This window comes from Notechis scutatus, chromosome 4 (genome assembly GCF_049901735.1).
Source record: "Notechis scutatus isolate UNSWTSFEM ecotype Mainland chromosome 4, rNotScu1.2, whole genome shotgun sequence".
NCBI classification, from domain to species: Eukaryota; Metazoa; Chordata; class Lepidosauria; order Squamata; family Elapidae; genus Notechis; species Notechis scutatus.
Genome location: NC_142012.1, coordinates 38,604,849 through 38,631,286, shown reverse-complemented (window position 1 = coordinate 38,631,286; position 26,438 = coordinate 38,604,849). Strand labels below are relative to the sequence as shown.

At 34.7% G+C, this 26,438-nt stretch overlaps 1 protein-coding gene across 3 annotated transcripts; it reads right to left on the bottom strand.

Annotated features, from left to right (window-relative positions):
- NDNF (neuron derived neurotrophic factor) lies at window positions 1–26,438 on the bottom strand. Of its 3 annotated transcripts, XM_087963179.1 has the most exons (5): window positions 25,732–26,385; window positions 21,262–21,315; window positions 8,407–8,601; window positions 5,597–5,721; window positions 1–2,764 (listed from the first exon to the last, which is right to left on the bottom strand). In XM_087963179.1, the coding sequence occupies exons 3-5, from the start codon at window positions 8,598–8,600 to the stop codon at window positions 1,371–1,373; spliced, it is 1,713 nt and encodes a 570-aa protein (XP_087819305.1). In that variant the 5' UTR covers window position 8,601; window positions 21,262–21,315; window positions 25,732–26,385; the 3' UTR covers window positions 1–1,370. The 3 variants fall into 3 exon arrangements, with proteins under 3 accessions (XP_087819305.1, XP_026522762.2, XP_087819306.1); XM_026666977.2 differs by lacking the exon at window positions 21,262–21,315 and having other exon boundaries at window positions 25,732–26,438; XM_087963180.1 differs by lacking the exons at window positions 21,262–21,315; window positions 25,732–26,385 and having other exon boundaries at window positions 5,597–5,720; window positions 8,405–8,530.

The following is a 26,438-nucleotide window of genomic DNA, read 5'->3' as shown; positions in this document are numbered from 1 at the left end:
TGCCCACATATATTTATTTTTGTATTTTTACAAAGACAGTCCTGCCCATTGGTCAGCATTTGATCAGAAAAGTGTTTTCACACTTTGTGCCCACATTATTCTTTATTGTAATCAGTTTTGCATCTTTTTCCGATTTTATCTGCCACCAGATAAAATATTACCTTTCCTATATATTTCATTCAATTTGTCTTCAAATTTTAAAGCTAGACATGTAGAGTAAATTCTGTTATTTTTCTATTTTAAAGAATACTATGAAAACAATTGCTATGATTGCTTTGTTTTCAGAAAACAAATGAAAACAAAAAAGAAACTGCTTGACGAAGATCTAACTTTTAATCTGATTTCTATGAAAATGCAGAAAATGAACATTATTAATAATCCATGTTTGCCTTCCTTTCATTTGTATCTCTGACGTGTTCAATATGTAGGTCACATAGTACAATTCAAAATATAGTTACAATGATATAAATATATATAGGAATCAGCAAAAAGTAGGAAAGCCTGATTATGCATTGAATTTTGCTTATTATATGATAGGCCAAGCTATTACCATGAATTAAAAGAAAGAGGCATCCATATCAGTGTCTTCAATTTTGAGCACAAGTAATTATTTCAATAGAAATGAAAGGATTGAACTGACAAATTGAAAAATATTTGAAATGTACTAACAATTAATGATGTTCATATAATTACTAATTAAAGATGCTCAAAATGCATTCAGAATTATACAAATTTATGTATATGGCTATGTAGATATATGACACATCAATATGAATAGGAATGTATAATCTAATATTTTAATTTTATATACAGGAATATAATGATTGACAATTTTGTACATGAAATACATAAACTTTTTAAGCATTTAAAATTAACCAGGTAGGAATTTTTATTAACAATAAAACTGGGAATCTCAGTTAATATTTAATTTAGATCTATGCTTTTAACAGGAAAAGATTGTTCATAGTTTACAACATAGAAACATAGACATATTAAACAAGACAGTAAAAATAATTTACATAAACCATAGTCTATGATAAGGGATTGGATGGAAGTTTTGGTTCTTGTGCTAGCCTTTGATATGATAAAATAATTTAGAAGCACTTCATGCAATATGGAAGCAAAAAGCGCAGGTTCTTCAATATTCCCTGCTATCTTGATTATTTACTGATCATCAAACATAGACCACCAAATGCATGATAATGCAACCGTCAGATACCAACGAAGAGCACTAGTCTCAGTCTTTCTGTAAACATAAATATAGATGTTAATATCTCCTATACATAATACCAATACAGTTTACAACTTCTATTCTGTATAAGTAGTTAGTAGATCCATTAATGTTCTGCTGATTTTTATGTAAAAGATCCCTAACAGAATTTTCTTGTTTTCACTAATTTGCTTTGATATTTGACAGAGTACCCACCATGTCCTATGACATAAACATCCAGAACATAGGATTTGCCAGGCTTTAGACCTTTAATTGTCTCTGTGGTAACTGCTTTTTGTAGGTTTTGACTGTGAAAATACTTACAGAGGACTTTTTCTGATTTTTTTCTCAAGTCTGGTCCCAGACACTGATTTTGTTCTCTTTTCTTTTTTTCCTCGTTATAATCATCACCTACTTCTTTCTTATAGATGCAAAACTTGTTTCTTTCTTGTGTACCTAGCCATGCCACTGTGACTGAGGAACATGTGCGAAGTTTATCAAAGGCTTTAATTCTTGTATCTTCAGGAAGAGATGGAAATGACTGCTTATTGGCCCTCGTTGTGGCCAAAAACTTCAATATGGAAGCTCCCTTCTTATTTCCTTTCAGTCGGATGAGGTATTTGGCTTTTGGCTTTCCCCTAAGTTGAAACTGATGGACGCCCTCAACATTTTGAGACAACAGAAGTTTTCCATCTCTTTTGATTTGTATTTGTATGGCATTGAGACATGAGTGAACAAAAAATGTAACTTTTTGATGTGATGAAACAGGAGCAAACCGCAAAAATTTGGTGCCTTTTCTCTTGACAAACACATCTGTAACCTTCCCATCTTTTAAATCAACTGTCTTCTGTTTAGTCTCTTCTTTAGTTCTTGCAAAAGTACCAACATAGGCAGTACTCATATTTGTATTGACATTTACGGCAAATATATCAAAATAGTACTGTATACCAGGTTTCAGTTCAGATACAGTAAATATATTCTTGTTTCCAATGCATATCTTTTCCAGATCAACCTTAGGCTTTGAATAAAGTTTTGAATAAAGCTTTGGTGTTGGTTTCAAGAAGCTGCGTTCTTTTCCAGAATTACTGTTGGAAGAAAACCCAAAATGGGCAAAATCAAAAGGGCTAAAATCCAACCCAGGTTTAGGAGCCTTCATAAATGTATCTTCAGCACTCTGTTTAGTCTCCACAGCACAGAGACTTTTGAAATTGTGTTCTTTATTAATGACTACACAATATTGTATTGGCTGTTTCAATACTGAAGCTGTAGGGCTAGGTTTCCATGCCAAACTGACAGTTGTATGACCAAGAGAAGTGACATCAACTCTTGGATCATAAGGTAGTTCAGGATATGGTTGATCTGACTCTGGAGTTGTACTAGCATAGACTTTAAAGTTTGTATCCTTTTCTGTTGACCAGATTTCTAACTGATATAACCCAGAAGGTGAAGTAGAGGATAAAAAGTACTCAACATCATTTCCTCTGTATGAAAATAGCTCTGTGTCTTCCTCAGTAATAATCTGCTGATTCTGTTGTTCAAGTGGCTCAGGTTCACCTAGAAGAGACAAAAATGAAGGATTCTGAAACAAAGCAAACACAAAACACAATATGGTTTCTAAAGGGAGGATATAAAAGTGTTGGCCCCCTAGGAAAACTAGACACGAAATATGATTAGATGAACTAGTTCTACTTTATTGCAAAGCTACATTAAAAGAAATGTTCAAGTCTGAAATTATAAATTTCCTACTACTTTTAATCTATTAAGATGGGTCCTCCCTAAGCTTCTTTGTCTGACAGTTAAGCCATTGGGTTGTCTCTCCTCCCTTGTCTGATCATTTCATCTGTATCCTTGTTCCTCAGTTTATTCTCACATACCATTACAAAATGTAAATACTTAAACCTTGTTCCTGAAAAATGGTTTAAGTAATCTAAATTATAAATACTTAAATAGTTATTATTTTCCCAAGCAGCTCTAATTATTTCTCTGTCTCTTTGTTCTGATATTTATAGAATAACAGAGTTGGAAGGGACCTTGGAGGTCTTCTAGTCTAATCCCTGCTTAGGCAGGAAACCCTACATCAATTCAGACAAATGGTTATCCAATCTCTTGTTAAAAACTTCCAGTGTTGGAGCATTTACAACTTCTGGAGGCAAGTTGTTCCACTGATTTATTGTTCTAATTATCAAGAAATTTCTCCTTAGTTCTAGCCTTGATTAGTTTTCACCCATTGCTTCTTGTCCTGCCCACAGATGCTTTGGAGAATAGCTTGACTCCCTCTTCTTTGTGGCAGCTCCTGAGATATCTGACTGCTATCATGTCATCCCTAGTCCTTCTTTACACACACACACACACACACACACACACATCAATAAATAATAACATTTTGCAGATCTCAGTATTATGTATCAAACTGAAAATAGATACCATATTGTATTATAAAATAATGCAATGCATTTCACAAAAGTCTATCAATACGTATTTAGTTGTACAATTCGAGCAAGCTTATGTTCATTCATTCAAAATTATAGACAACACTGTTAACAACCTTGTTCCTGAAAAATGGTTTAAGTAATCTAAATTAATAAAGTTAGCAATTTATAGTTTACACAAATAATGTTGTACCCACTAATATATGTATTTTGTAATATATGATTTGCATCTCATAATATAAAAAAATCAATTAATTACAAAAACAGAGGAGATTTTGAAAAAATGTTGTTTTTATATGAAAAACTAAAATCAACTTTTGTGAATTCATAATTATAAAATGACATATGGGCATGTTTTCAAATCATTCAGATTGTATAAATAACATTGGATTCATATTACAGCATTTAGGACAGCCAAAGACATTAGGAAAAACAACAAATGGTGCCAGCAATCCAAAGCAACAGAGAATTTTATACAGTTATAGACTTGAGGAAGAAAGTCTCATAAATGTCATTCTCTAAATTAAAAATATACTACTATTATTACTACTAAAAATATTAATAAAATATTAATAGTAAGATGCACAATAAAACATTTAATTTGTATACTTACCAAAGTCACTTTATTTGCAATAGATGGCCATGTTAATTTTATAAATAAATAATTTCAAACATTGCACAGGTAAATGATGCATGATATATATAAAATATTGCTATATATAATAAATCCAGGGGTTGGATCCGAAAAGAGTTAACTACTGGTTCAGTGATTTACGATGTGCTTCCCTGCACGCTGCGCACATGTGTAAATCTTCGTCAGCTTGCTGCCTGGACAGCTGAGCAGCACTGCGTGCAGGGAAGCAGCGTTTGAAAAAGCATTTTTTTCCTGCTTTTTCAAGCGCAGCTGTGCCTCTCACGGCAGCTGAGGTTGAAAAAGCAAGAAATAAAGGACAGGTAAGAGCCCAGGCAGGTGGGTGGGCCAAAACAGCAGCAGACATAGAACTGTTCCCATGTCTGCTGCTCTTCAGAGCTACCAGTTCTACAGAGCCGGACAGAACCGGTAGAATCCCATCCCTGAATAAATTCCTTCAAATTGCCATGAAAAGGCAGGTTGAGGCCATTGCTCTACCTTTCACAAAAGCCCCGATTACTAGGATATCATTTTTCTGTTTTATATTAATCTTATTGTTTAATTACTATTTCATGGCATTCTAGGCACTGTGGTGAAAATATCTTTCCTTTCCTATTTTCATTGTTAAGCAGTTACATTCCAACAAAATCAAGTATTCAGACTCTGAAATGTTGGGCTTCTCCCAGAACTCAAAATAACAAATTCAAGCTATAGGACCTTTCAGGATCTAGTTTCACACCTTGGGAATCATATTTCTGTTAATCTTTGAATGACAGATGACTTTTTCATCTTTAAATATAAGATTTACGTAACACTGCGTTACTAACCTAACAATTGTAGTGATTCACTTAATACCATAACTGTGGCAAGGAAAGTCATAAAATGGGACAAAACTCACTTAACAGTCATCTCATTAAGCAACAGAAACTTGGGGTTAAATTGTGGTTGAAAGTCTCTGCATATATGATGTAAAAGGTTGCTTATTTTAGCAGAACATATTTATATGTATATAGGGTACATATAAAGAATTGTGGCTACACTTAAGATTAGTGGAGTAGAAGAATAGGTGAAATAAGACATCCTTCTCTATTGGTTTGTGATTATCTCCATTTTTTTGCCTGTTTAATGGAACATTTTCAGAACTTTTAACTAGCAGAATAACTTTTTAATGAATCAGCAAACATGTAATCTATCATTCAATTATTAAAAATTTATTCTTATTCACTAATTTTTAAGCAGCAACTACTGATGGTAGTATATTGGTATGTCAGCTTATTCACATTTAACAAAATTAATAATATTTGTTTGGTTTTTACTGTAATTTACCTGAGCTTTCTCCACTTGACTCTTCAGGGAGGTCTTGCAAACTCAGTTTCCATTCCAAAGGTGTGTCACAAGGAGTCACTGTAACTGCAAATGGTGTATTATCTTCCTCTACCACAAAAAAAAACCTATGGACAGATGAATAAAAGCATAACTTTCTTCACAATACCAAAGTAAAGACACACAGAGAAAAACCAGAATATATGTAATTCATATATTGAACTATGGGGTCCTTGATGCACTCTGAGGTTTGTTATTTGTTTGCAATTTCATTTCATTCCCAACTAGGAAACATCATCAGTGCAAGTGATTGTGGCATTCGTTCCTTTTGTGTATATTGCAGCTTGCCCTGCCATTATTGGTGGGATGTGGTTTGTCCTTGGTAAAGCCTTGATTAGGATATAGTTTTTTGCTTGATTTGGTTCATTTGATTTGGTCTGTCTGATGCTGTTTATATGGCTATTGGCTGCTGGAGAAGTTGTATTCTGATCTTCTTGTTTCCTGTTCTTAGCTTCTTTATTGTTTCTTTTGAATGGTATATGAATGTGGTTTAATTCTATGCGCCTATTGATGACAGATTTGTCTGAATACCAAACTTCCTGGAAACTCCTAGGATTTTTTGGATTCAACTTGGTCTAGGATGCTTACAGTTTCCCAGTTAAAATTATGGTTGAGTCTGTCCATGTGTTATGAGATTAAGGCATTTTCATGTCTTCTGACTGCTAGTTAGTGTTCATAAATTAGGTCTGCTAGCAATCACTAAAGGAAAATCATAGCAGATGAAAAACATTGGACTTATTCTGCCTTAGACACAAAGTATAATACTACACTGTTCAAAAAAATAAAGGGAACACAAAAATAAGACATCCTAGATCTGAATGAATGAAATATTCTTATTAAATACTTTGTTCATTACATAGTTGAATGTGCTGACAACAAAATCACACATAAATTATCAATGAAAATCAAATTTAGCAACCCATGGAGGTCTGGATTTGGAGTTACACTCAAAATTAAAGTGGAAAAAAACACTACAGGCTGATCCAACTTTGATGTAATGTCCTTAAAACAAGTCAAAATGAGGCTCAGTAGTGTGTGTGGCCTCCACATGCCTGTATGACCTCCCTACAATGCCTGGGCATGTTCCTGATGAGGTGGCAGATGGTCTCCTGAGGGATCTCCTCCCACACCTGGACTAAAGCATCCCCCAACTCCTGGACAGTCTGTGGTGCAACAATGGCGTTGGGGGATGGAGGGAGACATGATGTCCCAGATCTGCTCAATTGGATTTAGGTCTGGGGAATGGGCGGGCCAGTCCATAGCATCAATGCCTTTGTCTTGCAGGAACTGCTGACACACTCCAGCCACATGAGGTCTAGCATTGTTGTGCATTTGGAGGAACTCAGGGCCAACCGCACCAGCATATGGTTTCACAAGGGGTCTGAGGATCTCATCTCGGTACCTAATGGCAGTCAGGCTACCTCTGGTGAGCACATGTAGCGCTATGCGGCCCCCTAAAGAAATGCCACCCCACACCATTACTGACCCACTGCCAAACCGGTTATGCTGGAAGATGTTGCAGGCAGCAGAACATTCTCCACGGTGTCTCAGACCCTGTGACGTCTGTCACATGTGCTCAGTGTGAACCTGCTTTCATCTGTGAAGAGCACAGGGCGCCAGTGGCAAATTTGCCAATCTTGGTGTTCTCTGGCAAATGCCAAACGTCCTGCACAGTGTTGAGCTGTAAGCACAACCCCCACCTGTGGACGTCGGGCCCTCATACCACCCTCATGGAGTCTGTTTCTGACCATTTGAACAGCCACATAAACATTTGTGGCCACTCTGGCAGTGCTGCTGTCCTCCCTTGCACAAAGGCGGAGGTATCAGTCCTGATGTTGCCCTCCTACGGCCTCCTCCACGTGTCCTGATATACTGGCCTGTCTCCTGGTAGCGCCTCCATGCTCTGGACACTACGCTGACAGACACAGGAAACCTTCTTGCCACAGCTCGCGTTGATGTGCCATCCTGGATGAGCTGCACTACCTGAGCCACTTGTGTGGGTTGTAGACTCCGTCTCATGCTATCACTAAGTGAAAGCACCACCAGCATTCAAAAGTGACCAAACCATCAGCCAGAAAGCATAGGAACTGAGAAGTGGTCTGTGGTCATCACCTGCAGAACCACTCCTTTATTGGGAATGTCTTGTTTTCTGCCTATGCTTTCCACCTGTTGTCTATTCCATTTGCACAACAGCAGGTGAAATTGATTGTCAATCAGTGTTGCTACCTAAGTGGACAGTTTGATTTCACAGAAGTGTGATTGACTTGGAGTTACATTGTGTTGTTTAAGTGTTTCCTTTATTTATTTATTTTGAGCAGTGTATATGGAAGTGACCTTGGGAGACAGCACAAACAGATGCAGCCAAGGGAACAGTCAGATAAAAGGAAATTTAGCCTATAGCAGGGAAAGGGGCTCAGAAGAGACCTTCCCTAACTTTTTGTGCTGTAAGGGGAATATACTGTACTTTCAGATTTGCAAGAGTCTGTTAAAATAATCTCAATAAAGATAACAATAAAGTAAAAAAGTAGAATTAGATGATCTGGCCATGTTTCCTGTCTGGTCTACGTCACAAAGTGGACACTGGGTGACCTTGAGCCAATTCCTTTCTCTCAGCCCTAAGAAGAAGGCAATGGCAAGTGTTGCTGAGAAAATTGAATGAACTTGTCCATATAGTTGCCAGGAATCTGACTGAAAGAACAGACACAAGACAAGTTATATATCTTCTTAACTTTTCATTACATGAATCAATATACCGTTTGGGTGTTCCTCTGAAGAGATAACTACTGATCTCTGCTCCATCAGGGAGTACTGAAGAATCGTGGAAAAAAGTTTTGTCCTGGATTTGCATCTGAAAAAGTTCTTCATCTCTAGTAGGTAGTTTCTGCATCCAGGAGCTAAATGGCAGCAGAAGGAAGAGGTAGAAAATGGAGCAGCTCATCAAAAGCATCCTAGAGAAATAAAAATGATACACTATAAATCATATTGTAAATATGTTAGGGCTATTAACCCCAGAGAAAAACTAACCGAAGCGTTAGCATTGATAAACTGATACACTGGCTTTCCTGTCTTATCCAAATATCCCACCAATGTCTACTGATTTTTTCTTATCCCTATATCTTTCCAAAGTCTCAAATTAGAATGTTTTAAGTTTGCTACTCTGTGTACAAGAAACATTCAGCAGAGGATCATTAATAAACAGAGCTCCTCCCACACTCAAGATAGGCTTTTAAAAACAGAAAGGGAGAATATAGGGAAAGACTTTATTTATTTTTTAATCTTTCCTTTAAAATTCCACCATTTATAACAGGTACTTCTTGATTTACAACTGTTGTTTAGCAACTCTTCAAAGTTATAATGGACCCCCCCCCCCCAAAAAAAAAGCTACTTATGACTCACTTTCGAAGCTACAATAGCTGCATGAAATCATGTGGACACTTGGCAAACAGCTCACCTTTATACTGCAATTTTCAATGTTTTTTGCTGTTTTCAGAAAAAACTTTTTTACTTCTGATTTCCAGTTAAAAAAGGGGAGGGGGGGTTTCTGGGTACAATTGATTCATTTAATGACTACAGTGTTCATTTAACATTTAACAAGTGCCATGTTTACTTAATGCAAAAAAGGTCATAAAATCAGTCACAGTTGTGTGGCTTCTCCATTTTGGCTTTCTTTTGTAAAATAAATGATGACATGGTGTAATTTGCCATCTGGGGACATATTTACCTAGTTTTAAGAACTGCTAAGGACCAGCTGATTTTTACTATATCTTGATAATTAAGGAACTCAACGATGGTGTAGTTCCTGTTTCACATGTCATGTCAATAGGATCATCTAAAGCTTTACAGTCGGAGAACTTTTAACTGAAGGTTCAGATATAATGAAACATCTAGACTTACTGTAAATGCAATACTAATATTTGCACAAATATCAAAACAATCTAATTTAGTATGTCATAAATTTAAATATATTACATAAGAAATTAACCCAATCCTTCTTATGGGGAATTTTAAGAACTGTTTTTTACATTTCATCCATATTTTTTTAAAGGGATAATCTGCGGAGTCTGCAAATGTTTCCTCGGGAATTAAAGTATGGATCATTTTTATTAATAGGGCTTGTCTGTAGTTCCCTTTCAGATTCATTAGGTTGCTTCAAAAGAAACCAGTAGTTTTCAAATGCCCTAAAAACATGACCCACATCCTTTTTCAAAACAGCATAAAATGAAGTCATCAGTGGACACACTGCAAACAAAACCAAAGGAGACAATTCACTTCATTTTCTGACAATTTGTAAATTCATGAGACTTGTAAAACATCAAACTAGTACTACAACAAAAGTTCTGGATTTATTGGAAGCAAATACATCTGGAATAAATAAATCTAAATGTTTAATTACAGAGAGTTGAAAGTGCATGATTATAATTTAGTGGGGATAATTTCAAAGAACAGCTTGCCACAGGCATTTATGTACTATATTTCTTTAACCATAGCAGGGAATGTTTTGTAACCCTCAAATCCTATTTTTAAATGTGAGTGAATTTAGTTTTGCATGAATTACCCATTTGATAATAAATCTGCAGGATACAACTTAACTGTAACCTTTAAGAATCAAAGAGAACTATGTATCATAGTTAAAACTGGACTTTGGGGACTATGCATTATTCCATTAAGCAACCTCATGCTTGAGGATATTAAACTTAGCAGCAGGAATTGGCTTCATACTCCGAAAAATTACTGTTAAGTGACAGATCACTTAAAATAGGATGATTTCTAACTCTATAAAAATATTCCATATATATTGTAAGAACACACATATATAAGTAGAATTTTTGTAAAAAAAAAAAATCAGAGCATGTGTGTGTGTGTGATGCTCAGTGTACCGACTCAATTGCTCAATTGCAGTATGATGCTGCAGCATCCTGCGGTCATGTTATCACCATTTGTGACCTTCAGTGCCAGCTTCTGACAAACAAAATAAATGGGGAAACAGGCAGGAGGTTGCAATTGGCAACCACATAACATCATGCTTAATGATGGTATGGGATTTGATTAATGACACTAACTAAAAATCATGGAAACAGCATAGTCATAGTCAAATCTCCAACAGCCAACCAACCAAAATCACTTTAGATATCTTCAGGAGACAAGGAGGCAGTAATCCACAGCACACGTTACCACTAAGCAGAAATTAAACCAAGATATACTAATACCCTTGACATTTTTGTGTGAATTTTAGAGGATACGCATAAACCAGTGCACATCTTTGATATTACCTATAGCATTCTATCTACTTTTCTTTGAAGCATGATACACATTAATCCACCAACATAAAATCCAGCTTCATTTGCACCATAGTTATCCTGAGAGATCCAGTGTTTGATATGGTCCTTTTGGTGGAAATAACCAACAGTCTTATGGCACTTGTGCATAACAGCATTGGTACAATGCCGATTGGGATAAACAAGGTTTCTATCTCAAGTAGTTCAAAATCTGGCATGAAATGGACATAAATGTTGAGACGTTGCTTACAGCAGTCCACAAACTTGCTCACAGCATCAGTGATGCAGAGAAGGTTTCACCTGTTTTTTGAAGTAAAAAGAACTAGTATTCTGGGACAACTATATGAAGCAGGCACTAGAATCAGTCCAAAACATTTTGAATATGGTCATCCAATGTTATCTTATGCAACAGCACAGATGTCAGATCTGATGCTTCGGACCACACTGATGTTTTATGCCTGTTTCAAACAATGTTTAGTTATGTTCCTTACCTGATAATAGGTAACTTTTTTCTAGTTAGTAACATGTTACCTTGTGCTACCAAAGATTAGAAGTCCTCTCGGATGATGCATAAACACAGATTTAAACATCCACAGAGTTGAAAAATGCCTACTTGCCTTTCACTACTAATCCTTTGCAATCAATGCAGTTAGAATAGCATTGGTCTACAAGTGCAAGCTTGAAGTGCTTCTATAGTATGTGGTCCTTGAACTCACAATACATCAACTTTGGTTTTAAGGAGCAATCTCTCTGCCTCTTACTGCTACCATTATGTGTCATGGACTTAGAAAGAGAATTCAATTTCTTTTCTTTCTTTACCCTTAGCTCTTGACAACAGAATATAATAGTAAATGCCTAGGACATGAATATCACCACAATATCATCAATATCAACTGGGGGACGTTTCTTCCCCAGCACTAGGCTCTTCCTCAGCCTTACAAACAATGTGTATTTGTAACACTAGCAAAAAGATGTATTAAAATCAAGCCTCCTTATTGCATCTTTCCCTCTCTTGACCAACAAACTTTGGCATTTTGACATACAATATTCTGTCTAACCTTCTAACTTGTCTAGTTTTTCCAGCCATGCTTGCTTGGTGAAATTTTTTAGATAGAAACTGATATAATTTGGAAAATATCTAGTAAGCAGTAGTATAAATACATAGAACACTAATTGGAATAATTATTTTCCCAAAATAAAAAAAGACACCTTATGGAGGGAGGGGGAAAGGAAAATGATTTTATTCATTTATTTATTTACTCATATACGGCTACATAGTACTTTATAACATTCTATGGACAGTTTTACAATGCCAGCATCATTTGCAAATTGCCCCCAACTATATGGGTTGTCATTTTACCAAGCTCGGAAGGATGGAAAGCTAAGTTAACCTTGAGCCCCATCAGGATTGAATTCCGGGCTGTGGGCAGTTTGCCTGCAATGTTAGGCTTAACCACTCTGCACATTGAACAAGAAGAATGATTATGAGTTCCAGGCATAAGAATGGACCTAAGTTTCCCTAGTTGTAGTCCAACTGTTTGATTAACACAGAACTCAAAAGGGACTAATCTAAGACCAAAAGAATAGCAGGTGGGGACCCTGAGTAATATTGGGTTGGATTGGATTGGATTGGCAGGAAGACAGATATTTTTCAGCAACAAAAGCATATATATAATGCTGAAATTAATATTCACTGTCAACAATTTTGTTCTGATAAAAATCAACATTTTTGTGAATTTTTGTTGTTCTTTTAGAGAAATGCCACCAAATGTCAATCATGCATTTCAAGATTACAAAATGTTCAAGTATACATGAGGACTGCCGGCTCAATGCTCAGAAAACCATGAAATCTGGATAACAAAATCCATATCCAGATATAATGCTAAGTTTATCAAGCTTAATCTTTAAATTAGAGAACCTCCATTCACAATCCAATTTGAATTAGTTCATCATGTCAGGTTATAATTTCATTTGCAAAAATGTCTATTAATGTTCTGAGATACTTTCATTACTAAAGTAATTTTGTATTCACATGTTAAGGAATGCATTCTAAAATTGTAAAAATAGTAATGAGGGGAAAAACATACACAGATAGAAAGCGTAATACAGTCACAAGTTCTATCAAAATCAAATTACCAAAGTACTTAATTGCTTGATTGCTTGTTCAATGTCTTTGTATAGGGAAAAGGTTAGAAAAAAGATACTATATAGTTAGAAATGTAGGTCAGACTGAAACCAAAGATGAGAGAACATATGAACAATCTGAAAACCTTCTAACTTCCTTTGTTAAGAATGCCAATTTTGTGAGAATTAAATCTAAATTTTAGAAGAGGAATGAGAAAACAATATTTCAGGCAGAGAGGTAATTAGTTCAGAGTTAAAAATATTCGTGCTTCTGGATGTTCTGGGGAATTTGGTAGACATGTGTAAAAATGTCTGAGAAAGGATGCCTGCATCAGTTGCTTTTCTGTTTTGCATTATTATTTCCAGATTAAGTGATTTTGTAAAGTGTATAAAGGGAATTTCATTTTTTTTAATTGAATAGCCTAGTTGTATTACAAACCCAACAGCCTGTTTCTGAGGCATCAGGAGGCTTAGCAAACATTTACCACTCACCTATAGATGGATATTACTTACAGTAAAAGCAGAAAGCATTGTCACTGAAGGCATTTTACAATGAAATAATTAAATATTAAATAAATTTAGTTTTCAGGTAATTAAACATTATACACTATATTATGTGGCAAATGAGGATTATGCTTGGCTAAATAACTTGGAATTTTCAAAAAAATGTAATTAAAAAAGAAAATTGGCAAATCCACAGCTTAGATACGGCATGGTACAACTTAGGAGAAACAACCTAGGAGAAATTATTATTCTTGTTCCCTAGTTAATATTGCTTTTATTTCTTTTTAAATCTGAAGCAAAACAGTGAATTTTATGAAAAAACTGAAAGCTGAAATCTACCATTTGAGCTTCTAATAAAAGAGCAATTTAGAATTAGCTAACATTAAAGTTTTCTGTGTTCTGTTAGACAAAAAATTATAATTAGATTTATTTATCAGAATTTCCTTAATTAATGGCATTTTTGAAAGTCTGTATTTGATCTCCTAGCACCATCTAAATTATGATAAAATCCCTTGTAAATTATAGTAAACTGGTAGGGCATGGAATCAGTTGCTTGCATGAAAAAAAAAATACCTAAGTTTATTTTAAGGTGATGCTCATGCTTGATGCAAATCCAAATCTCAATCACTCTACAAACTGTGTCTGACTTTGAATGAATACACAATAGAGTGACATTAATATTCATTTATTATTAAATATGTATGCCCATGTCCACAAAATAGCTCTCATCAAAAGAACAAGTTTTAAATGGAATAAAATAAATTAATATTTATTTAACATACTTTCACAAATATGCATGTTTTCTATCTCTGTGGATCATATTTTCCATTTGTTTATTTATATCTTATTGAAAGTCTTGATAACTATAATAAAAACCAATACAAATTAAACTAGAATGAAAAAAAGAAAGGCATTCTCAGACTGTATGCTCTCTCCATTGCTCTTCTGTTTATATACCAATGACTGAATCTCAAGGGAACTGTCTGTTAAAGTTCTGAAGTTTGCAGATGATAGAACGGTCATTGGCTTCATTTGAGACAATGATAAGTCTCCATCTACAATAGATGGAAGGTGGAACCACTGGCCTTGTGATGCAATCTAACAATCCGGAACTGAATATGCTTAAAACTATAGTGATGAGAATGGATTTTAGGAGGAGCCCCCTTCTACTGTATTCGACAGGACAGTATCACCATTAAGACTTGAAATGGACATTTAACATTAGAACCATCATTAAACAAGCACAACAAAGAATGTTCTTCCTGTGTCAACTCAAAAAGTTCAGTCTACCTCAGGAGCTGCTAGTACAGTTTTATAGAGCAATTATTGAGTCTGTTAAGACTACAGAAATAATAAATGCAACAAGTCTGCCTTCCATAGAAGACCTGTATATTGCATGAATCAAAAGCAGTGATGGGATTTAAATAATTTAACAACCGGTTCTCCCAGGGTCAGGTTGGCTGTTGTGAGAGGCATGGCCCATCCCTGTCTTCCAGCTTCGCCACACATGCGGAATGACCCTCCCAACCTGACTCTGAGTGAACCAGTTGTTAAACCTCCTGCTACCAAAGTGAATCCTGGGCACTACTCTGTGATGGAGAAACAGGCAATGGAGCAGCTGGCAAGAGGGGAGAAGGAGAACCAGGAAGAAAAAAGAGGGGAAGCGGCATTTTCCTTCTCTCACGCCAGCCACTCTGTTGCCTGTTTCTCCACTGCAGGGCAGCGCAATGCCCAGGATCCACTTTGATAGTGGGGAGTCTGGGGTGTAATTTAACAACTGGTTCACCTGAATAGGTGTGAACCAGCTGAATCTCACCACTGGTCAGAAGGAATGCTGAACAGATATCTGCAGACACCTCACATCCTGGAAATAAACTGTTTCAACTCTTTCCCTTGTGACAGTGCCAAGACAACTAGACACAGGGACAGTTTTTTCCTCATCCCATCAATCTGCTGAATACCTAATTCTAGCAGTTCTGTCTTATATGTGTGTGTATATTAACTCATACAGTGCAGCTATAGTTATTATTATTATTTTCTTTACTTCCACCTTTTATTGGTACATTCTTCTTCTTCTCTATGTTGCTTTGAAAGTACACTGAATGATTCTGTACCAGAGACAAATTCCTTGTGTGCTGAATAACACTTGTCCAAATAAAGCATCCAATTTAATTCAATTCAAATGGGGAAAAAAGAAAAAGCTAAAAGTGGACAAAGAAAAAAGGTAGAAGAAAAAATAGCAGAAAAAAAAAGATATAAGGAATGACATCTGATCTTCCTCACAGCAGTTGTAAGTACAATTATACATTAACTTATCTCTCTAAAGTTACATAATGACTCTTTTCTATTCTAATCAAAACCTTCAGTTACAAGTTCATTTGTTTTCTTTTTTATGCAAAACTTCCATAAAAGATTTCCAGTCGCTGGCTCACATTTTCTCAAGGCAGAAGGAACCATAGTGTGAAATTCTCCTTCTACAAAGCAAACAAACTTCTGATACAAGTCAATTGTTATTGCAATCCATTAATTGGCCAAAATAAAGCTCACTGCCAAAAGCAACTGCCACTAAGATGAACTTTTGTACAAACAGGTAAATGAATATGTGCATAGCTTGTAACGAAGAACTTGTTTTTCAGTACAAAAATGTACAGTATTGTACCTTGCCTAAGTGTTCCACATTAATATTTTAGTTCTATTCATTACAGTAAATCATTATTTCTTCTTTTATTGAAATAATGTGCCCTAATTATTACTCCATAAAATATCATTACATATAAATATAACTTTTTTATTTTTGTTGCATATGTCAATTCATTATTTATTTCACCACCATCATCATCATCATCCTAGCCATTGTCTATCTATCCACTGCAGGATGAGGGCCTCTTCTGCATGTTTCCAACCAATACTGTCTTAAGCTTTCTTTTGCCAATTGAGCCTGCAAAATTTGCGGATGTCATCGCTCTATCTTGTTTTAGGTCTCTTTTGTGGACTTTTTATCAAGCGGAATCCATTCTATGACTGCCTTGGTCCACCTGCCATTAGTTCTTCTTGCTACATGACCATCCAATTTCCTTTTCAATTCTTTTACAGTTTTGATAGCTCCATATATTTTTGTTCATTCTCTAATCCATGTGCAGGTCTTTCTAACTTGTATGCCAATCATATCTTTCCATGGCTCTTTGTACCACTCTCAACTTTTGCATTGACTGTGAGGTTAGCATCCATGTTTCACCGGAATATGTTAAAACAGGAAACACACACTGATCGAAAACTTTTCTCCTCAGGCATAGAGGGACGTTGTTCTTGAAAATTATTCTTAACTTGCCAAATAACTGACAACCACATTTAATACACTGTTCAATTTACCTTTTTGTATCACCTTCATTATTTATTTAATCATACAAATATAGTGGTACCCACAGTAGCTCTTGCTAAAATAGTAACATGATTTATGGTAAACTCATCTTACTGATTTCAGTGCAATTAATTACAGCTACTTTATAACATTTCTTGGGGGAGCAAGTTTTTCAAATTGTAGTAATAATAATTCAGAAACCAATAAATTGATCCTTTAAGCAATATATTCTTGCTCTTGATTTTTTTCACTACATTCTATGACTTTCTGACTTTCTCCAGTTCTGAAGCAATCATGTTCTAGAGTTCTGATTTTCTCCCCTGGGTTATTAAGAGCAAATCTTACAGCCTACTTCAATCTTTTAAAATAATAAATCATCTTCTTGTGTTTTTTTATTTTCAGTTTGAGTCTTTCCTGGTATTTGAACAGAACATTTAGAATTCATTAAATATGCTATCTGTGGATACATTTTGATTGAAAGAAAGGTGACAGCAATACACTCATTTATAAGCATAAATAAAACCCCACTGATGAAAGAAGATTTAAAATGTTTTCTTTACTTCATCAAGGCAAAGGAATTGTGTATATGTTCTCTTCAATATCAATTGCTATTCTGGCAGCTGTTTCTCATAAATACACATTTTTCTTAAAATTTATACTTACAATCTTTGGCTCATATGCAGTCTGATCATATAGAGGTTTATTCAAAGGTTTATTTCATATAATTATGCATGAAGTTGCATTCTTTAAAGTCATACTATGCCCAACATTATTTCTGCATTGAAACAAGCATACTTTATTCAGTTTTTATTTGGAGAAAAAATAACCATACAAACTTGATCTTGATCTTGATCTTCTCATTCTCATTATTTTTCTGCGGAAAAACACTTCTTCCTAAGTGCTATTTACCATTAAAGCTCTCCTAATTACAAAACATCTTTGAAGACAACTATCATTCAAGTAGGAAATAGTCATGATAGAAACCAGTGAAAGTTTCCATTCTGGAATTTGGGTGGGGGTGGAGAATGGGTTCTTGTACGTAGACACGTACAGTACATGGGCACATGAGTGTATGCATGCATATTCAACTTTAAAGCATCAAAATTTCTGTATTGCACATATGCAGTTTACAACAGTAGCTTATACCAAAATTCTTTTTTATTCTTCTCTTACCAATGCATTTTAGCATAACATGAATATAATGGCTACAAATCAGTATTTATAACAGCACATATGTTAATTCAGTTAATTTGTGAGTTAATCCTTATACCTGAAATAACTGAACAATCATGAAATGGTACAATATGGACTCAAAAAAAAAGAAAGAAGAAGTGGAGTATTCAGGTAATAAAAACAGTAACTTGTTTTAAAAAGGCTAAAATGTTTCTGCTGACTTTCAAATCAGCAGCCTTCCATTTAGTCAAGTATTATAATCATTCAGCTCTTTGTAAATTTATGATAAAGTGTAGCTTTAAAAAATAGCAAAGCATAGAACCTATTGACTCATTTGGAGGAACATTCCATCCTCTACAAATTAACTGTTGGATTTAATCTGCACTCATCTGAAGCACACTAAATGAACCGAATATGTGCCCTTAAGGAGATATAATGTGAAAAACACTACATTAGATCGAGCAGAAGAACATGCCCTATGCTTTGAATAGTGAGTATGAAATTAATACAAAATGTTGTTGTTAGTTTTTGTCCCATAGAATCAGTAGTTCTAGTGTGTCTTGTCTGATTGTGTTCTATAGGAAAACTTCCAATTATAAAAGATGGATAATGTTGCAGGTGGTAGTAGTATTATTTCAACTAAATTTAAATAGACTTGGTAAAATATACCAATATCAGACATTATTTCCTATATTTAACTGTAACATGTACAATTTTATAATTAGACAACGTCTGATAAATAGGGGCAGGTATGATAAAACCTCAATAGCTAAGCGAATGTGCACATATAGCAATGAGGAAGTTGAAGATATCTCACATGTTCTATAGCACTGCAAGTTCTAAAGGGACATCAAATCAACATATATTCTCCCTCTATTAGAGAGATTTCTAGGGAGATCAGATAATTTCTACATGAACCATCTCCTTCAGGATTTAAATCCAGCCACCAATCATGCGGTAGCAAAATTTGTGCTGCTGCAATGATAATAAACATCTAAAGAACTAAAGATCCTTGTTCATATTACTATTTTGCTTAGTTATTTTCCAATAATTTTTAGACAATGTATTTATTTTGATGTTTAGCTTTTGGTCTGTGACTGTAATAGAGATTGATTCTGATAAATAGGAATTGCTATGTATACTACGTTAAGCTTCCAAGGAAAAGGTGAAAATAAATCTAACATAATATATCCATAAATATAAATAAATACCCTTCATTTATTTTATTCTAGTTCACCAGGTTATAAAAATATTGTATTTGTTTAAAAGAAACTCCACAAAAATATACTGAAATGTAGAATTTCAAAAGATCTTACAATCACTATTACATGGTACCAATTGTACAACTGCCAAAATTAAAGGTAATGCATATACATTACTTTAAAACTCAAACCATTTCTTATTTTTAAACCAATTGGTAAATCAAATCAAATCAAATCAAGAAATATTTTTTCTTAAAATGTATTGCATTTTAAAAAAAGAATTGTTTATTTCAATCATAATACCCTATGGACTTATAGGGTCCATTGTATGATTAGCACATGAAAAGTAATAGACAAAATTTACTTTATTTTATAAAAGAATCCAAAATAGCTTCATATTGATAGTATTTTTGTATATATCATTGGTTATATTACAATATGATCTTTGTAATATAAAAGTAATCAGTTACAAAAATAAAATAATAAAATGTGTTACATTTATATTTATAGCTGTACTTATTTTTTCTCTTTTTAAGTGAAGAAAAGATAAATAACTGCTTGATAATTAAACTAAGTTAAATTTAAATAATTAAATTAAGCATTTGAATGCCAAGATTAAAAGCAGTCCTTTCAAAAAAAAGTCATGCAATTTAAAAAAATAATGAAAAATGTAATGCATTTAAACAAATGCATAATTAAGGCATACTTTCCTCTCTACAGCTGCACTGTAACTGAAGGTAGAATTCAGATGTTCTGAGGTCAAAGCTGTCTTTTCATTCCAAGAAAGCACCACAGACTAAATTTGGCATTACTTCATCTCAATTTAAGTTAGATTTTTGGACTGTTTTCCCTAGCATGTCTTTTCTTTTAAACATTGTTTTTATCTGATCTTGAATATAATTACAAAATGTAATTGTTGATTGTGTTTATTAAGTAATTTGTACTTTTTAAAAGGGTAGGACAGATATGTACATGCACCAGCATCATTTGTTTTGAAGAGACTTTTGTATTTAAGATACATGTTTTATATGGAATTGATAGGATTATGATAAAATTATCCTTTTTTAAAAAACAAGAACAATATCTAAAACATGGGTTTGCACTAATTTATTGAAGATTTAAAGACTTCAAAGCTGCCTAATACTTAAATCAATTTAAGTTTTTTTTTGTTTTGTTTTTTGCAAAAGTTAACATCTGACACATGCTTATCTTTAGATACTGCAAATATGTGTGTATGTATGCATGTAAATAAATTTACAGATATCAAAATCTGTAAATAAAAAATTAAATAAAAGTCAAATGTTATCTACTTATAATAAAATGAATGTATTACAAATAATTCCAAATCACTATGTATGGTATAGGATAACATATCATTTAATGAAAAATGTAATGTATTTTTAAAATGCAATGTATTTTTCTAGGCACTTATACTCACACAATCATGCATGTCTTAATTTATCATATGATACCAATAATACATCAAAATATTAATTGCAAAAATTGATCCAGAAGTTTTGAGATCATTATAATAAGTGACATAAAGAAACATATTAAACAACAGTAACAAAACAACTAGAAAAGTTATTATAAATTTGCTATAAAGTAACAGGCAATCTAAAGCATGGAGAAAAGTCAAATCTTGGAGTTTAATTTTTTTCCAACGCTATTAATAATAAATGGATCTGATATTAGTTTAAGTCTAAGCATAAGGGATACTTTTACTTCTATTTCTATTTATGTCTCTATTAATATCTTAATCTGCTTACACTAATAGTTATGATACTGCAGATGTATATACCTGTAATAATTTTTGTACTATTTACTTTCATATATGCATCTAACAGGTATGTCTTGTATTAATCATTATATTAATCCTTTTTTAATATTAAGCTTTTGAGTGACAGCTACTCCAAATAATAATAATAATATGGCAGTAGCCTCAAATAGATCATATAAAATAGATCATACCTTTGTCAAGTAAACAAGTAACTGTCTTCTGACCAGTTGGCACAAACTGAAGGACTAAAGTAAAGGAGGACAAGCATTTTCATTCAGACTGAACAGCAAGAATCAAAATGGCAGCCATAGACCTAAAATTATAATTGTCCAAATATATTTAATTTTTATAATACTAATATATAATAATCAAAGTTTAATAGACACATAACAAGTCGCTCAACTTAAATTATACATAAGTTGTTATTATAATATATGCAATAATGAACTATGACTGCCCAAAATTTTCAGAGAGAAATCTTTTCAAGCTTTATCTAAAGATATCTAGTTTTAACCCTAAAATGTTTTAAATATAATATTTCTAATCAACTCACCATAATCATACAATTAATGTGGGCTATAAAACTCAATTCATTTTCAGTGGCTTCTAAAATATCAATTTGTGTGTGCATGAATGTCTGTGTAATAAAACATATTTAAAAATCCCTTTATACTAAAAAAATGTCATTTTTAAAAAAGAGTGAGAAGCGTTCAAAAGAATATTTGTCGTAGGAATATGGCTGATAAAAATGATACATCATTGCTATAAATAATTTTATTTTATAAGAGCCATTTGTGATAGGAATATTAGACAATTACATGTATATACATTTCTAGAAACATAAGTTTTACCTATATATGTTAAAAATAGCTGCACTATAAATGCAATATTGTAATGAACTACTACAAGTTGATGACAGAAATGTAAAAGATGAAGATGAAACTATTAGCCATTGTTTTGTGCAATTGTCTTTGAATGCTTATAAGATAAAACTACCGCAAAACATGGTTCAATCTTGCAAAGGTTTTATTATGAACCAAGGCATTATGAATCAATTCACACCATTGTTTCTCTGCCTTCCAAAGAATTGTCACATCCAATTCAACATACTAATTTTGACCTATAAACCTCTAAGTTATTTGTAACTTCAATAAGATGGGATGTATCTTCTTGTGTGAAGCTGCTTTTCTCTCTTTATAATCTTCAAAAGGTTTTTTTTTCCCCTTCCTATGGCCCTCAGTAAAAAGTTTGAAGGTGGCCATGGAATAAAATGCCTTTTCATTATGGTTTCTCTGGTTTTGAAATACCTTTCCTGTACACCTGCTATTCCTATTTTATGCCAGGTGTCCTGTTGTCTAGGTTTTATTACTAATTCCTGTCTCTGACCTCTGATATAGCTTTTATGTAATATATAATAGTTTTATATAATAAATGTTACAACTGTTATGTAATAAGTGGTGTATTTTAGTCTCACTTCTTTGATATCTTCTATCAACCTTTTTTCTACATGCTGTTTCTAAATGTGGTTTCCACTGTTTTAATTTTATTCTAAATTCTTCAATGTCTTTGTATTTGAAATATCTGGAAAGAATAATAAATATTAATAAAATGTTTCTTCACAATCTGAATTAAGTGACTATATAGGTTGTATACTGTATGCACGTAAATATCCTTGAAAGTTGAATTATTCAGGTTCTTGAATTTCTCTTCTAATATGCATTTCAAAATTATTCTATAGTTTTCTTACAAAAAGCAGTTTTAATATTATAGAATTATCCTATATTTCCATTATCTTTTGTTTCTAAATACATTTCTGGATACTTCTTTAATATAATATAATATTAGACATTGCAACTAACACTTACACATGTTTACTCAGAAATAAAACAGCTGTGTTCATAGGACTGCAGTAAGTACTTCATCTTTGAAGTAATCCTATTAACAGTGGCACTCATTTCTGAGTAGACATGCACACAAATGGGCTAGTCAAATAGAGGTGTACGGAAAAATATCTGAGATAAAATCTGATATACTTTCTGTTTTGGTTCACTTATCAAGTTTTAAAAAGGGAAAATCTAAGTCTCTCCAATGAATCTGAAATCATTTTTACAGAGTTGAGCAGAGACAGTAACTCACCAAATCCTTAAAAAAGATGTTATGATTGATTTTAATGAATAGGAATTGCTATGTATACTGTGATAAGCTTCCAAGGAAAAGGTGAATATAATTCTAACGTAGGTTTATCAATAAATATCAATAAATACCCTTCGTTTATTTTATTCTAGTTCACCAGGTTATAAAAATAGCATATGTTATGATTGGAATTTGATCCCATATTACCATTATAATTCCCACACACTATTACTGATTCAAAAATAACCAGATTACATTTTTAAAATATTTTTTATTGTGAGCATCTATATTATTCTTCAATGAAAATTCACATACTCAGGTTGGTGCATTGTTTGTTTTTAAAAAGAGGTCAAGAATAATAATAGAGTTGAAAAGCTATAAACAGAATTTCTGTTCCCTAACTTAGTCCATCTTTCCACTTGTTTCAAAGACAGCATTGTCTTTCCACCCCTTTCCCATTTCGCAGTCGTATTGGCAAACTATTGCACTGATCACTAACTTATCTAACTTGAAGAAAGTTATAATACTTAATCATGGAAGTATTAAATAGGTCCAGTACATATTCACCAATATGTATGTATGTATGCGTGTATGCGTGTATACGTGTATGCGTGTATCTATAATATTATTTGAGAGAGTTAAAAGTTCCATTTACAAATAATGAAGAGGTTCAATTCTGTTAACTAAAATGTCTAATACAAGCCATAAATAATTAATTTTTACTTATTCTACTAGCACGTTCAATTACTTTGCTTTAATTGTGACAATTTAAAGCAGGGCTATTGCTAAAATCAATTGCAAGGCTATTCCACCAGAATTTTCAAAAATGCATCAGTGTAAACTATTTTAAATCATCTAGAAAAGCATATATATATATATATATATATATATATATATATATATATATATATATATATATATATATATATATATATATATATATATATATATATTCCACGATCAACTGTTACTGAAATTTAGAAAAGAAGCCAAAGCATTGATTTTTTTTTTTGAAAATTTACATTACTGAAACTATTCTGACAGTGTTTTTAAACAACTGATTACACTTCAGCTTGATAGTTTAGATTTTGCTTTGGACAGGCTATGATGATGGTTCAGATGGAGGCAAGTCCCAGTATCCAATATCCTCTAAGTAGTTAGGCTGAACAAAACTTTGGAAGAAATTAACCTCACTCATAGATGGAATTGTAAGAACTTACATTTGAGTGTGTTAGATACACTCTCTTCTTGCTTACTCTGCATTTCTTGCTTTCCCTTTTTTGCAACAACTTTCTGAATGCAAACCTGCTATATAAATGTCTGGTCGTAATTTGTGAAAAACTTTAGAGTAGAAATAATAAATGGTTCACCTTAGAGGAAAGGACATGTTACTGTTGGATGGAAAGAGAACCAACATAATAAGCCAAGATTCTATGCACCACAAATGAAAAGCTTTTAAGACAGGAACCTTCTACAAACTCATTGCGGTCCAATAAGTCTAATAGGGGGAGCCTTTGCTCCGTTCCTCATGTGTTACATCAAATAAACCGCAGGGAAGGGGAAGGAACAGGACAGAAAGTAACTCTGGACTGAAGTGAAATAATGAAACCTTGTTGAGCGACTCTGCAAAGTTGAATCTCATTGAAACGGCCCCACACCACCAACTGGCAGAGGAAAAGATGAACAGCTCTTTCCTTCCCAGTGGTAGGAACACTGTTGTTAGGGAAAAGATACACATCCCAAGTGAAGACAACCGGGATTAAGACCGGGATTTTGTCTCATCAGAAAATTGCGGAAAGCCAACAACAACCGCAAAAACCTAAAAAGAGAAACTGTGCTACCCTGCGATTTGGGGGGGAGAGAACAATCAGGCTTCATAAAACTTTACAGATTTAAGTTCCGAAGAGAGACCTTGTCTATCAAAAATTAAAATCTCCTTCTTGAGGTCTGAATCGTCTGACCTAAGTCGTCAATCTTTTTTCCGAGTTATATGCCGGGCAGTCCATTACGGCAAGCAACCTAATGAATTGGTTGCGATTGTAAAACTGAAGAAGGTGGAGAAAAGAAAGAGTTGAGAGAAGAATGGCCCATGTATTTTACAAGTTTCCAAAGGTGCTGCGACTTATGTCTCACCCGCGCGCAGCCTCTGCAACGCTTCTAACAATTTTTCCCTGGAGTGGTTAATCGGGGCAGCCTGGGCAGGGCTGGAAGCTGAAGCCCAGATTCCCCTCCGTGGCCTCGGGAGGGAGAATCAGGAACGGAGCAGATCTGGCTCCCCTTATTACGCCCCAAAGCCAATCTATAGTCACTTCCAACTATATTCTAAAGCATCAGCGAGATCCTGTCCCCAGAGGCTCCGAATTCCTTAGGCTCCCAAGCCAGGCGACCTAGGATGGCCCAGAGTTTTTCTGCTACTGTTGGAGCGTCCTTCCCTAACTCGGCGAGCGATCTCAGGGGCGAGCTGGCGAGCCTCCTCCAGCCGACGCTCCCTCACCCCGCCGTAAACCTGGCCCGGCGTCCCCGCTTACCTGAAGGGCCCGCGCCGACCTTGCCCCAAATTCGTCAGGCGATGAGCCTTGGCTCCGAAGGAGGACCGAGATCGCCCGGAGCTCCTTGCCTGCCCAAGAAATAGCGGGACGAGGCAACGGGAAGCCTTTCCTCCAAGTCCGTAGCCCTCGCCGCCACTTACGTCGCGCTCGGTCGCTCGTTGGCTTTGATTTTGTTCTTTTTTTGTTTGTTTGTTTGTTTTTATTCTGTTTTGTTTTCAGCGGGCAGAAGGAGGTCAGGCGAAAGCTGGTGAAATGGTTTCCATTCTTTCAGCGAGGAAAACTCTCCAGAGGGAAAAATAAAGAGACTGAGAAGAAATTGGCGCTGGGAGGAAGGGAGGGGGTCTTTTGGGAGCCCGAGAGCGACGGCCAGCAATTGAGGTTATTTTAACGGATTTTAGGCCGGTCGAGAGGGAGAGGCGTTTGTCCGCGCGAGCCTTACTCATTCGCTGCCTGCCCGGCTGGCTGAGTTAAACATGTGGTGTTCGCCCTGAATGTCACTTGAGCGCAGCGTACAAGAGAGCCTCTCCCCCCAAGCCCAGGCACAGCCCCCTGCTGCTCTCCCTCCCCGGCCCGTTGCCACCACACACGCTCCCTCGCGCACACAGCGCGCGCAGGACCGCCGAGCATCAACCAGGCGCCTGTGCAACGCCCGGCGAGGTCCCGTCGCGGGCGCCTTTTCTCTGCCG

Excerpts from the sequence above, each read along its gene's own strand:
- NDNF (XM_026666977.2), bottom strand. The coding sequence starts at position 8,600 with ATGCTTTTGATGAGCTGCTCCATTTTCTACCTCTTCCTTCTGCTGCCA. Across the intron at positions 5,722-8,406 it reads TTCAGAGGAACACCCAAACG|GTTTTTTTTTGTGGTAGAGG; the intron begins GTATATTGATTC and ends ATCTGTCCATAG. Across the intron at positions 2,765-5,596 it reads GTCAAGTGGAGAAAGCTCAG|GTGAACCTGAGCCACTTGAA; the intron begins GTAAATTACAGT and ends TGTCTCTTCTAG.